The following is a 12,039-nucleotide window of genomic DNA, read 5'->3' as shown; positions in this document are numbered from 1 at the left end:
GCATTTCCGACATCTGACATTCATGGTCTGATTACACTGGTATTCAGTGATTTTGGTGCCAACGATGTCGGAACAGTTTTATATTAAGTTTATGGTTCTGATTAAGAATATGACTTTGGTTTTGTCAGTTGGCTCTAGTTTCTGAAATACTTATTAGTTAATAGAATTCTGGACTCAAAAAGTTGCCTTCATAGCAATGGAAATACAAAATAGGAAATTAAATCCCCCATATAATTAATGTTAAAGGGAACCTGCCATGTCCTTTAAGCATGTAAACTGTCCGCAGCGCTGTTACTTATGCAATGTGCAGCACTTATCGTGTTTTTTTTCATTAAAAACTGTGGTCTAATCATGTGCAAAAATCACTTTATATAGTTAGATCGTTTAAGCTCATATAGTCATAGGGGCGGGCTTCATTTCATTCAGTCACGGTTGGCGCTGCCCGCACAATTTAAATGATGATCGCGGGGGTTGGGCCGACATCGCGCAAATCCGCTTTGAAAAATCCCGCTCTTGCGCAGTGTGTGGGAAGCCACGGCTGGTCCAGACATCAGTCTGTGCTCGGATCATGAAACTCGGGGGGTGTCAGGACGACCTCAGGCGTGATAAATGTGGGCAGGTCGGTGGCATACCTGCCATACAAAAGCAAAAAGGCCATGTGTCAGCATAGTCCTAAGGACGTGTTTATTGTGTATGTCATGTGCTTCCAGCGTTCCTCCTAAAACAAAGTAAAAACTGATGTGAACAGTGCCGAAGACCCGAATCTCTGGCTGAAGGAGATAAACTGCCTAGAAAGAGATTTTTTTTAATTCTTTTTTTCTCAACATCAGCCATCCTTTATAATGGTCTATTGATGCACATTACTTTTAGCACTAATGCTTTACAGCCATTTAATAGTCATGTTTCAGATGAATTGAGGCCGTATTGTACTTTTTTTTTTGTGTCCTCCTCAGGGATTTCCACAGGACCAAATTCGGTTATGGCCCATGCAAGCTCGAAGTAATGGAACAAAAAGGCCAGCAATGTTGGATTATGAAGCGGATTGCAGCAAAACTGTAAATATACAATATATATTGATCCTTCACTGTTCCTCAGGATTCGCTGGCTGATTGTAACTAGTGGTGGTCTTAGATGTTACTTGTGAGCTCTCCGTAGGTCACGGACCTCAGGATGGTGGGTTGCGATGAGATGCCATCCAGCACTTATACATGACAAGTTTCTTCTGCTGGACCCCCTTTTTTCCCTTAAGTTTACAATTTGGCTTTTTTTTTTATTTGGGCACAAGTGTTTTGACCTCCATTTTCTATGACCCGATGCATAAAAATGCAAGTACAGGGTGGAGCGCGGTAATTTGCTTTTTTGCACTGCATGCTGTGGCGGCACTGTCGGTCGAAGAGAGGGGAGAGTGGGTGTGGCTTACAGTGGCTGATGGGAGATTTGTATTCCTCTGCCTTTCAGTTGCCATCATGCAGTGGACACGTGAGGAGAGGTCATTTTGTGTTGAAGCGTATTTTTCAAATGCCCACTCGATCATTGCAGTGCAGCGTGCTTTTCGTTTACAATTCGCTGTTCCTCCACGCGGACGTGTTCCTGGACGGCAATCAATTGTAAATTGGGTGAATGCATTCAGAACAGCAGGGAATGTGTCATGTGTACGAAGGGGACCTGATAGAAGGATTACAACACCACAAAACATTGAGAGAGTTAGAGCAGCAGTACTGCAATCTCCGAAACGCTCTGCTCGGAAGCAATCATTTGCTCTTGGCATTTCAAGACGTTCTCTCCACCGGATTCTTCATGATGAACTGAATTTTCACCCGTATAAAATGTGCGTGGTCCAACATTTGTCAGCATGGGACTATTTGACACGGCGGACCTCTTGTGAAGACATGTTAGCAACGATACCCCGTGACGCAATTGTGTTTTTTTTCTGATGAGGCACATTTTCACCTCAGTGGGTGTGTAAACAAACAAAATATGCGTTACTGGAGTGAAACAAACCCCAGAGAAGTTCACGAGAGACCTCTGCATTCGGACCGCGTCACTGTGTGGTGCGCCATATCACGAGTAGGCATCATTGGTCCTTACTTTTTTCAGGATAATGGTCGTGCCATAACTGTGAACTCCGAACGGTACTTGTCTATGATACAGGATTATTTTCAGCCGGCTCTTGAGGCAATGGAACTAGAGGATACATGGTTCCAACAGGATGGTGCCACTGCACACACAGCGAGGGTTACCATGAATTGTTTGAGGCAAATGTTTCCTGGACGGCTTATCTCTTTGAGGGGAGATGTGAACTGGCCAGCACGCTCACCAGATTTAGCCCCATGCGATTTTTTCCTTTGGGGTTACCTGAAGTCTAAGGTGTATATCAACCGTCCCAACACCTTGGAAGACCTAAGGAACAATATTGAAGCTGAAATTGGCAGAATACCAGTGGACATGCTTGTTAGAGTTCATGAAAACTTCAGAAAACGTATGCAGCAGTGTGTGGATAGCGAAGGTCGACATTTGCCAGATACACTATTTAAAACCATGTAATTTAAAAATTCCATTACTGTTCAGTATAATTAAAATATAAAATAAATTTTTCTAATGATCATAATTTTTTTATTTCATTCCCAAATCAGCAAATTACTGCGCTCCACCCTGTAGTTGCCCGTCAGTTAGATCTTGTAAACTGACTATCGGCTATAGAGTAGTTGCTGTGAGATATTGATCCACCGGTTGCCTGTATTTGTGGACACATTAGGATCTCTAAAGGTGTGTGTATACAAGTCCTCAGTAGTAATATCACTGTGTAGGAGACCTTGGTGGTGACGAGCTAGGAGGATACATTATACTGTGCTCGTCTGTGGAGCACCAGCTTCTACGTACATTTCACACTTGTGTTTTGAGGCCAATGAAGACCATGGGTGTAAGCTGCTGACAGCGTGCAGTAATCGCCTATACATATCATCATTAGCCTGTGTGATCCATACAATAAAAGCAGTGATGCCCAAACATGAGACCAATCTGCAGGGAGCCGGGTCCACCGATGAACCCGGCAAGAAACGCTTGTTACAGTTGATGTATCTGCAGATTACCCTCCGTCTTTTATGTCTTCCCAATGAAAGCCGTGCAACAAAATATGCTCTTCATGGTTTGGACCCGACGTGATTACTGTGTAAACGGAGCATCGCTTCGTTATTTGCGGACTTGTATCTGATGCCATGTGAATGTCTGCTAATAACTCTCCTTTCTGCTGTATTTTTTTGCATTATGTTTGTCATGTAGATGATTGAGCTGAGTGACAATGAAAATCCTTGGACAATATTTTTGGAAACTGTAGACCCAGAAATGGCTGCTAGTGGGGCGACGCTTCCCAAGTTTGACAAAGATCGTAAGTGTAGGCTATCCTCTCTACATACTTCTTTTTTTTCCACGTAACCCTCTGATTTGATTTTGGGTTGGAGATTTAGTTCTGGGGGCCGGTTTTGGAGCGGTTGGATTTTATTCACTCGATTCCAAGCCATTTGAATAATTTCCAATCTTTACTCTTCACCGTTCCAATAGAAACCCCAATAACGCGCCCTGCTTTATCCTCATTCTCACTCAAGCTTTCTCTTCCACAGATGACGTCATGCTCTTTCTAAAAATGTACGATCCGAAAAGTCGAAGCTTAAATTACTGTGGACATATCTACACCCCAATTTCCTGTAAAATACGTAAGTATGTTGCACGATAGGGGAGATGTAATATCATTATATGGATGGCATTTTGGAGTTCTACGTCTAATTACTTCTTTCCCACCCCCACTATTAACAGGTGACCTACTGCCAGTTATGTGTGAGAGAGCTGGATTTCCGCAAGGAACTAACCTTATCCTCTATGAGGTAAAGCACCTGGGGTTTGGGGCCTACTATTGGCAGCATTTACATGGGGTTTGCATGTTGTCCTTGATGCACAAGCTTATTTTCCCCCTCCAGGCATAGATCTACTAATGGGTTAATTGGTTGAGAATGGAAGTAATATTTTGAGCCCCTTCTAGATAGGGAAAACGTGTAAGCAACAAAAGTCTTGAAGGAAGATGGCCACTTTATATTCCGGCCCAATAACTATCAGGGCAGTGGAGTCAGTCATGAAGTCGGTGCCCATTTTGGTAGTCGCAGGTTTGGCTTACTGACTCCACAGCCTTGATAACTAGGCCTGATCGACAGCAAGAGTTGTTGAACCTAGTGATTGGCTGCAGTGCTTTGTTTTTTTATATACAAGACTTTAAATTTCTTCACTTCCCTTAAAAAAAAAAAGAAAAAAAAGGGATGTCTGCACATCACATAAAACAATGCCGCCCGCAGCGCTATGGCCTGAATCAGGAGTTCAGAGACCGCATCAGCACAATGTGAATTATCAGTGCTTTTATTTTACAAATGCCCAATAATCCCCTCCACTCAAATAATAAAAAAGCGACAAGTTTGAGGTTGACATTTTAGTTTTCCGTGCTTTTCTACTTCTCTGCTGTAATAAGTTGTTTGTGAAACCACTTGTTTGTTCAGGATGTTTTTGCTCTGAATTGTTTTGTGAAACCTTTTTAATTGTTTGCAGGAAGTCAAACCGAATTTAACAGAACGTATCCAAGATTATGACGTGTCTCTTGACAAAGCACTTGATGAGCTTATGGATGGCGACATTATAGTATTCCAGAAGTGAGTACATTGTGAACTTTTCTAACCTTCTGTGCTCTTCCACTTTGGGATTATGTGCCTTGTTTTTTGTTTGTTTTTTTGTTACTAGTAGTTAGGTACTTTGATTAACCCTCTATGGTATGGCTGAAAATGTCAGTTCCTTTAAATATGGCTGTAACATCTGTTCAATAGCTAAAATCATTTCATTTTGCATAACTTGGCCATAAGCGTAACTTGCTCTACTGAAAAAGCCATTGCCATCTCCGTTGGGAATACAGAACTAGCCTATGGCTGCTGTTTATGTCCTGCTTTGTTGGGGTTGCCCACTACCTGATAACCCTTTTTTAACCTGTTCAGGACCTAAGGATTTTCTCCTTTTCCTGACTGAGCATTTTGCTCACTGTATAACTCCATCATCTGCTTCTCCCTCCCTGTAACCAGTGATCATGCGATCACTGGGTCTGGGGGAGGAAGCATCTGATCCCATTAATATTGCAGGTTACTAGGCCCGGCGTTTTACCAATCTGGATATTTGGATACAGATTTTGGACAATGCAGTTGGTAGCTTTATCTGTCGTAAACGCATATTTAATTGGGCCATTTCAGGCTGGTTCAGTAGTGTACTATAGGAAACCCAAAAGTCGGGCCATCACTGACCATAAACACAGCTGTCCTCCTCCCTATGTACCGGTCGCAGAGCATGCCCACAACCCATAGAAGTCCGCGTCCTCTCTGTCCGTGTGGCCGATATACAGCATGTCTGAGCGGCTGCTTCTGTAATTTATGGGACATAAAGCAGATAAATTCACAATGACGTTTATTCCCTTCAATAATGAATTGCCTACTTTAATATTCTATTTGGGTGTGTTGTCTAACATTAAAACATTCTACATAATAAAACAATACATTGTACCCACTCTAACCCCAAGGATTCCGCGCAGGCTGACCAATCTGTTATGGACAGACATTAGGAAATACTCAGTTTTGTGATTTCCCTATCTGTAAAGAGTTAAGAAGAATGTGGCTGTCACTGTTTCATTAACATTGTAACTGTGCTTTGTCTTCTGCCCCTGTCTAGAGATGACCCAGAGAATGAGAACAGTGAATTGGCCACGGCCAAGGAATACTTCAGAGACCTGTATCACCGTGTCGATGTAATCTTCTGTGACAAGACAATTCCTAATGATCCAGGATTCGTTGTTACATTGTCAAACAGGATGAATTACTCTCATGTATGTATTTCATTATGATCTTGTTTCGGCAGGTTTCTTTGGTTAGAGAAGTCTTCCCGTTAGAAAATCCGTGTACCTGTGGTACTGCACGATAGGGAGGCTGTCACCCAGCTAACCAGTGGGGCATCGCCACAGAATGGCTCCCGAGATCTCCTCATATAAAATGTCATATTTATCTATAGTGTTGTGTACATAGGATGTTGTCTTCTTTTATGTTCCATGAGCATTGCTTATAGGGATTGAAGACAACTGTATATACAGTACAGACCAAAAGTTTGGACACACCTCATTTAAAGAATTCTCTGTATTTTCATTACTATGAAAACTGTACATTCACACTGAAGGCATCAAAACTATGAATTAACACATGTGGAATTATTTACTTAACAAAAAAGTGTGAAACAAGTGAAATTATGTCTTATATTCTAGGTTCTTCGAAGTAGCCACCTTTTGCTTTGATGACTGCTTTGCACACTCTTGGCATTCTCTTGATGAGCTTCAAGAGGTAGTCACCGGGAATAGTCTCCCAACAATCTTGAAGGAGTTCCCAGAGATGCTTAGCACTTGTTGGCCCTTTTGCCTTCACTCCGTGGTCCAGCTCACCCCAAACCATCTCGATTGGGTTCAGGTCTGGTGACTGTGGAGGCCAGGTCATCTGGCATAGCACCCCATCACTCTCCTTCTTGTTCAAATAGCCCTTACACAGCCTGGAGGTGTGTTTGGGGTCATTATCCTGTTGAAAAATGATGGTCCAACTAAACGCAAACCGGATGGAATAGTATGCCACTGCAAGATGCTGTGGTAGCCATGCTGGTTCAGTATGCCTTCAATTTTGAATAAATCTCCAACAGTGTCACCAGCAAAGTACCCTCATACCATCACACCACCTCCTCCATGCTTCACGGTGGGAACCAGGCATGTAGAGCCCATCCGTTCACCTTTTCTGCGTCGCACAAAGACATGGTGGTTGGAACCAAAGATCTCAAATTTGGACTCGTCAGACCAAAGCACAGATTTCCACTGGTCTAATGTCCATTCCTTGTGTTCTTTAGCCCAAACAAGTCTCTTCTGCTTGTTGCCTGTCCTTAGCAGTGATTTCCTAGCAGCTATTTTACCATGAAGGCCTGCTGCACAAAGTCTCCTATTAACAGTTGTTGTAGAGATGTGTCTGCTGCTAGAACTCTGTGTGGCATTGACCTGGTCTCTAATCTGAGCTGCTGTTAACCTGCGATTTCTGAGGCTGGTGACTCGGATAAACTTATCCTCAGAAGCAGAGGTGACTCTTGGTCTTCCTTTCCTGGGACGGTCCTCATGAGCCAGTTTTTGTTGCGCTTGATGGTTTTTGCCACTGCACTTCGGGACACTTTCAAAGTTTTCCCAATTTTTCAGACTGACGGACCTTCATTTCTTAAAGTAATGATGGCCACTCGTTTTTCTTTACTTGGCTGCTTTTTTCTTGCCATAATACAAATTCTAACAGTCTATTCAGTAGGACTATCAGTTGTGTATCCACCAGACTTCTGCTCAACACAACTGATGGTCCCAACCCCATTTATAAGGCAAGAAATCCCACTTAATAAAACCTGACAGGACACACCTGTGAAGTGAAAACCATTCCCGGTGACTACCTCTTGAATGCCAAGAGTGTGCAAAGCAGTCATCAAAGCAAAAGGTGGCTACTTTGAAGAACCTAGAATATAAGACATAATTTCAGTTGTTTCACACTTTTTTAAGTACCGTATTTTCTGGTGTATAAGACGATTGGGCGTATAAGACGACCCCCAACTTTTCTATATAAAATATGGAATTTGGGATATACCCGCCGTATAAGACGGGGATCATCTTATACACCCAGTCATCTTATTCGGCATGTGCGGTGCATATGGCTCCCAGGGTCTGGAGGAGAGGAAACTCTTTCAGGCCCTGTGTTCCATATTCATGTAAAAAATAAAGAATAAAAATAAAAAATATGGATATACTCACCCCTCCGACGGACCCTGGCTCTCAGCGGTGAAAGCGGCTACCTCCGTTCCTAAGAATGCAGTTAGTGAAGGACCTTCGATGACGTCGCAGTCACGCGACCGCGACGTCATCGAAGGTCCTTCATTCACTGCATTCTTAGGAACGGAGGCAGCCGCTTGCACCGCTGAGAGCCAGGGTCCGTCGGAGGGGTGAGTATATCCATATTTTTTATATTTATTCTTTATTTTTTACATGAATATGGATCCCAGGGCCTGAAGGAGTGTCTCCTCTCCTTCAGACCCTGGCAACCATCCAGGATCGCTCCCTGCACCTGTACCCGGCGTATAAGACGACCCCTGACTTTTGGGACGATTTTTAGGGGTTAAAAAGTCATCTTATACGCCGGAAAATACGGTAAATAATTCCACATGTGTTAATTCATAGTTTTGATGCCTTCAGTGTGACTGTACAATTTTCATAGTCATGAAAATACAGAAAAATCTTTAAATGAGGTGTGTCCAAACTTTTGGTCTGAACTGTATGTCCTACTAATGTGTAGTGTGCCATGGACAGAGATCTGCTATATGTGACATATGCCATTCTTCTATGACATGTGTATTTGGCTTTCACCATCAGTCCCATAACCCATGAAGGAGCTCCAGAGCACTTCAGACCACGGCTGTGGAGTCGGTGTCTATTTTGGTGGAGTCGGTATAAAATAGAGCTTCTCCTAAAATATATATAAAATTGGGTTTAGTGGTACATTGTAGGATGTGCTGTAAATGTTCTCATAAGAATTTGGGAAAGTTATGAAATGTCGCAAAAAGCAATAGTGTAGATCAACCACACCATACAACACCCTCAGGATAAACAGATAAGGTCAGCTATGGAGGGTAACCATTATTAAAACGTTACTTTTAATACTAGATATACCTAAAATCATTGGAACCCAACAACAAACACCTACAAAAAACACAAAGTGCTCAAATACCCAGTGCTCAAAAAATAAAAATTGGAAAGGTCTCACCAATAAAGACGGACATATGGATATAGTAGTTGTTTTCAGCCTCTCAGGCTTTTGACTCCCTTGGACCATGACTCTCCAAAGCCTGAGGCTGAAAACAACTACTATATCCATATGTCCGTCTTTATTGGTGAGACCTTTCCAATTTTTATTTTTTGAGCACTGGGTATTTGAGCACTTTGTGTTTTTTGTATGTGTTTGTTGTTGGGTTCCAATGATTTTAGGTATATCTAGTATTAAAAGTAACGTTTTACCGTCACATTTAGCGACGCTGCAGCAATCTAGACAACGATGCCGATCGCTACAACGATGCCGATCGCTGCAGCGTCGCTGTGTGGTCACTGGAGAGCTGTCACACAGACAGCTCTCCAGCGACCAACTATGTGAAGTCCCCTGGTAACCAGGGTAAACATCGGGTTACTAAGCGCAGGGCCGCGCTTAGTAACCCAATGTTTACCCTGGTTACCAGTGTAAATGTAAAAAAAAACACTACATACTTACATTCCGGTGTCTGTCCCCCGGCGTTCTGCTTCCCTGCACTGTGTAAGCGCCAGCCGTAAAGCAGATTACAGCAGTGACGTCACCGCTGTGCTTTACGGCCGGCTGGCGCTCAGTCAGTGCAGGGAAGCAGAACGCCGGGGGACAGACACCGGAATGTAAGTATGTACTGTTTGTTTGTTTTTTTACATTTACACTGGTAACCAGGGTAAACATTGGGTTACTAAGAGCGGCCCTGCGCTTAGTAACCCGATGTTTACCCTGGTTACCAGTGAAGACATCGCTGAATCGGCATCACACACGCCGATTCAGCGATGTCTGCGGGAGTCCAGCAATGAAATTAAGTTCTGGCCTTTCTGCTCCGACCAATGATGTCACAGCAGGATCCAGATCGCTGCTGCGTGTCAAACACAACGATATCGCTAGCCAGGACGCTGCAACGTCACGGATCGCTAGCGATATCGTTGTTCAGTGTAAAGGTGCCTTTAGTTGAAATGATTCTGTGCTGCACTTTATGTACATGCTCAGTAGTGATTAGGGCTGTGGGGCTGGAGTCATGGAGAGGAATCTGTGCTGCACTTTATGTACATACTCAGTAGTGTTTGGGGCTGTAGAGCCGGAGGTTTGGCTTACCGACTCCACAGCCTTGCTTGTGACCTTGGCTCTGTTCACACGGTACACAGGACCTTGCTTCTGTGCCCAGGTGATATGCTGTGATTGTGTGAGAAATCCCTTAATACGGATTTTCCAGGCTTGAGCTAAATTTCTGCAGGCACTCAATAGCTACAGATTGGCAAGTGCTGACAGTGTGCATTATGCGCACTGTCAGGATCCTGATAATTGCCAGATTGAGTGTGTGGTCATGGGGCTGCCATTATTCAGTCTACTTTCTGGCAGTCTTTTGCCAACTAGTTTCTGATCTGCTTCTCTAAACTTTGGATTAGAAACTCTCAACGTTGATGGAAGCAGAGGAGAATCTAGTTGCCACGTGACCCCAATATGCAGGTCACATTCTACTGGTCACATGGCCTCTAGCTTGATCTGGTAGTGATGGCAGAAATTTGGCTCAAGCCTGCAAAAAGCCTTTTTAAGGTTTTATAACCAAGCTATAGAGCCCTTTCAACAGTGAAACAGTGGGTGGTCTAATATCAAACACCGGTGCAATATTCTTCCACGACTGACTTATTAGAAAATCATGGAAGTTAGGATTCCTGTGAAAGTCTGACTGGTGTTTAAGTTTCTGTTGGTCTTTTTTTCACAGTTTGGCTAATGAAAGCCTGTCTAAATGACTGTTTTTCAGGTTGCAAAAACTGTTGCCCAGAGGCTGAACACTGATCCCATGCTTCTACAGTTTTTTAAATCTCAAGGGTAAGTTTCATGGATGGCGAGGTTGGCACAGATGAAGGCCGTGTTCTCCGGGTTATACACGCCGTCCATAGGCACCGTCTATCCTTACGTTACACAGGATATATGGCTGCCATCAGTAAACTGCTGGAAACTGTACCTGTGCCTCCAGATTCGAGTAAACCATAGCTGGGGAATCTCCTGGTTTTGTCTTAATAAATAACCCTAAGCCTTAGACTTGGTAGCATGTGATTGATACACAAGGTGTCATACGGACTTCTTGGCCACTATAATTGAGGGCTCCCACTTATAAGTGAATGTTTGCAGTTACAGGGATGGTCCTGGGAACCCTCTTAGGCATAACTACGAAGGAACTTTGCGGGACCTTCTGCAATTCTTCAAGCCTAGGCAACCCAAGAAACTCTATTATCAGCAGGTATGTAGTCCTATAGAAGACGAGCTATATCCTGGGCTGGAACATTGGCGATCGGTGTGACTTACATTATACTTTTCTTCCAGCTGAAAATGAAGATTACAGACTTTGAAAACAGGAGGAGCTTCAAATGTATATGGCTGAATAGCCAGTTTAGAGAAGAGGTACGGATTCCTTTTTGCTTAACATCCTCTCATCTTATGACGTGATGATAACGGTGATCACAGGGATGTAGTGCTGCACTTGGCTTCCTGCAGATGGCGCCACTGTCACAGGGAGCTGCACTGTGGCTCTGATCAAAGAGAAAGGGGCCAACTGTAGTTCCTGCACAGCAGGGTGGTCAGGACCCCACTATGAAAGCGGGAGACGGCCTGTACAGCACTGCAGCGCACTCAGCGCAAACCCAGGCCTGTCATAGAAGCTGCATATGGCTACCAGGTGCCATTCTTTTGATACAAGTTCTAGTGGCTGTCACACACAGGTCGTAGTGTTTATTACAGCGCTTCAGTCTCAATAGAAAACCCCTGCACTATAGATTTATTTTTGATGGTTGAAAGTGTTGTAGGAAGTCAGCCATATTTCTCCCAACTGTTAGTACAATATACATGACACCGAATTCTAGAATTGCCATTCTATCACCGTGTGCTCACAGCCTAATTGTTCTGATTTGTTTTCTGCCTATGTATGCAGGAAATAACACTATACCCAGACAAGCACGGTTGTGTACGAGACCTTCTAGAAGAATGTAAGCGAGCAGTTGAACTCTCTGAGAAGGGGTCTGGTAAATTGAGGTAAATTACTCTGTCCCTTTTTTTTTTTTTTAATTTCTTTCTTTCTTCATTAAAGGGCCACTGTCACCCCCTCCAGCCATTATAAACT

General features: G+C 43.4%; 1 protein-coding gene across 2 annotated transcripts in view; it reads left to right on the top strand.

The window, feature by feature from the left end:
• USP7 (ubiquitin specific peptidase 7) overlaps nucleotides 1–12,039 on the top strand; it is a 91,183-nt gene that overhangs the window by 67,319 nt on the left and 11,825 nt on the right. Inside the window, exons 17-26 of one of the 2 annotated variants that reach the window (XM_069734024.1) lie at nucleotides 954–1,055; nucleotides 3,280–3,385; nucleotides 3,618–3,710; nucleotides 3,811–3,878; nucleotides 4,588–4,688; nucleotides 5,746–5,899; nucleotides 10,684–10,751; nucleotides 11,055–11,163; nucleotides 11,247–11,324; nucleotides 11,851–11,951. In XM_069734024.1, the coding sequence (XP_069590125.1) occupies nucleotides 954–1,055; nucleotides 3,280–3,385; nucleotides 3,618–3,710; nucleotides 3,811–3,878; nucleotides 4,588–4,688; nucleotides 5,746–5,899; nucleotides 10,684–10,751; nucleotides 11,055–11,163; nucleotides 11,247–11,324; nucleotides 11,851–11,951 (980 nt within the window). Of the gene's footprint in view, nucleotides 1–953; nucleotides 1,056–3,279; nucleotides 3,392–3,617; nucleotides 3,711–3,810; nucleotides 3,879–4,587; nucleotides 4,689–5,745; nucleotides 5,900–10,683; nucleotides 10,752–11,054; nucleotides 11,164–11,246; nucleotides 11,325–11,850; nucleotides 11,952–12,039 lie in introns of both variants that reach the window. The other variant, XM_069734022.1, reaches the window with a different exon arrangement.

The sequence above is a fragment of the Ranitomeya imitator genome, chromosome 7 (assembly GCF_032444005.1).
Source record: "Ranitomeya imitator isolate aRanImi1 chromosome 7, aRanImi1.pri, whole genome shotgun sequence".
Taxonomy (NCBI): Eukaryota; Metazoa; Chordata; class Amphibia; order Anura; family Dendrobatidae; genus Ranitomeya; species Ranitomeya imitator.
This window is presented reverse-complemented; position numbering and strand designations above follow the sequence as displayed.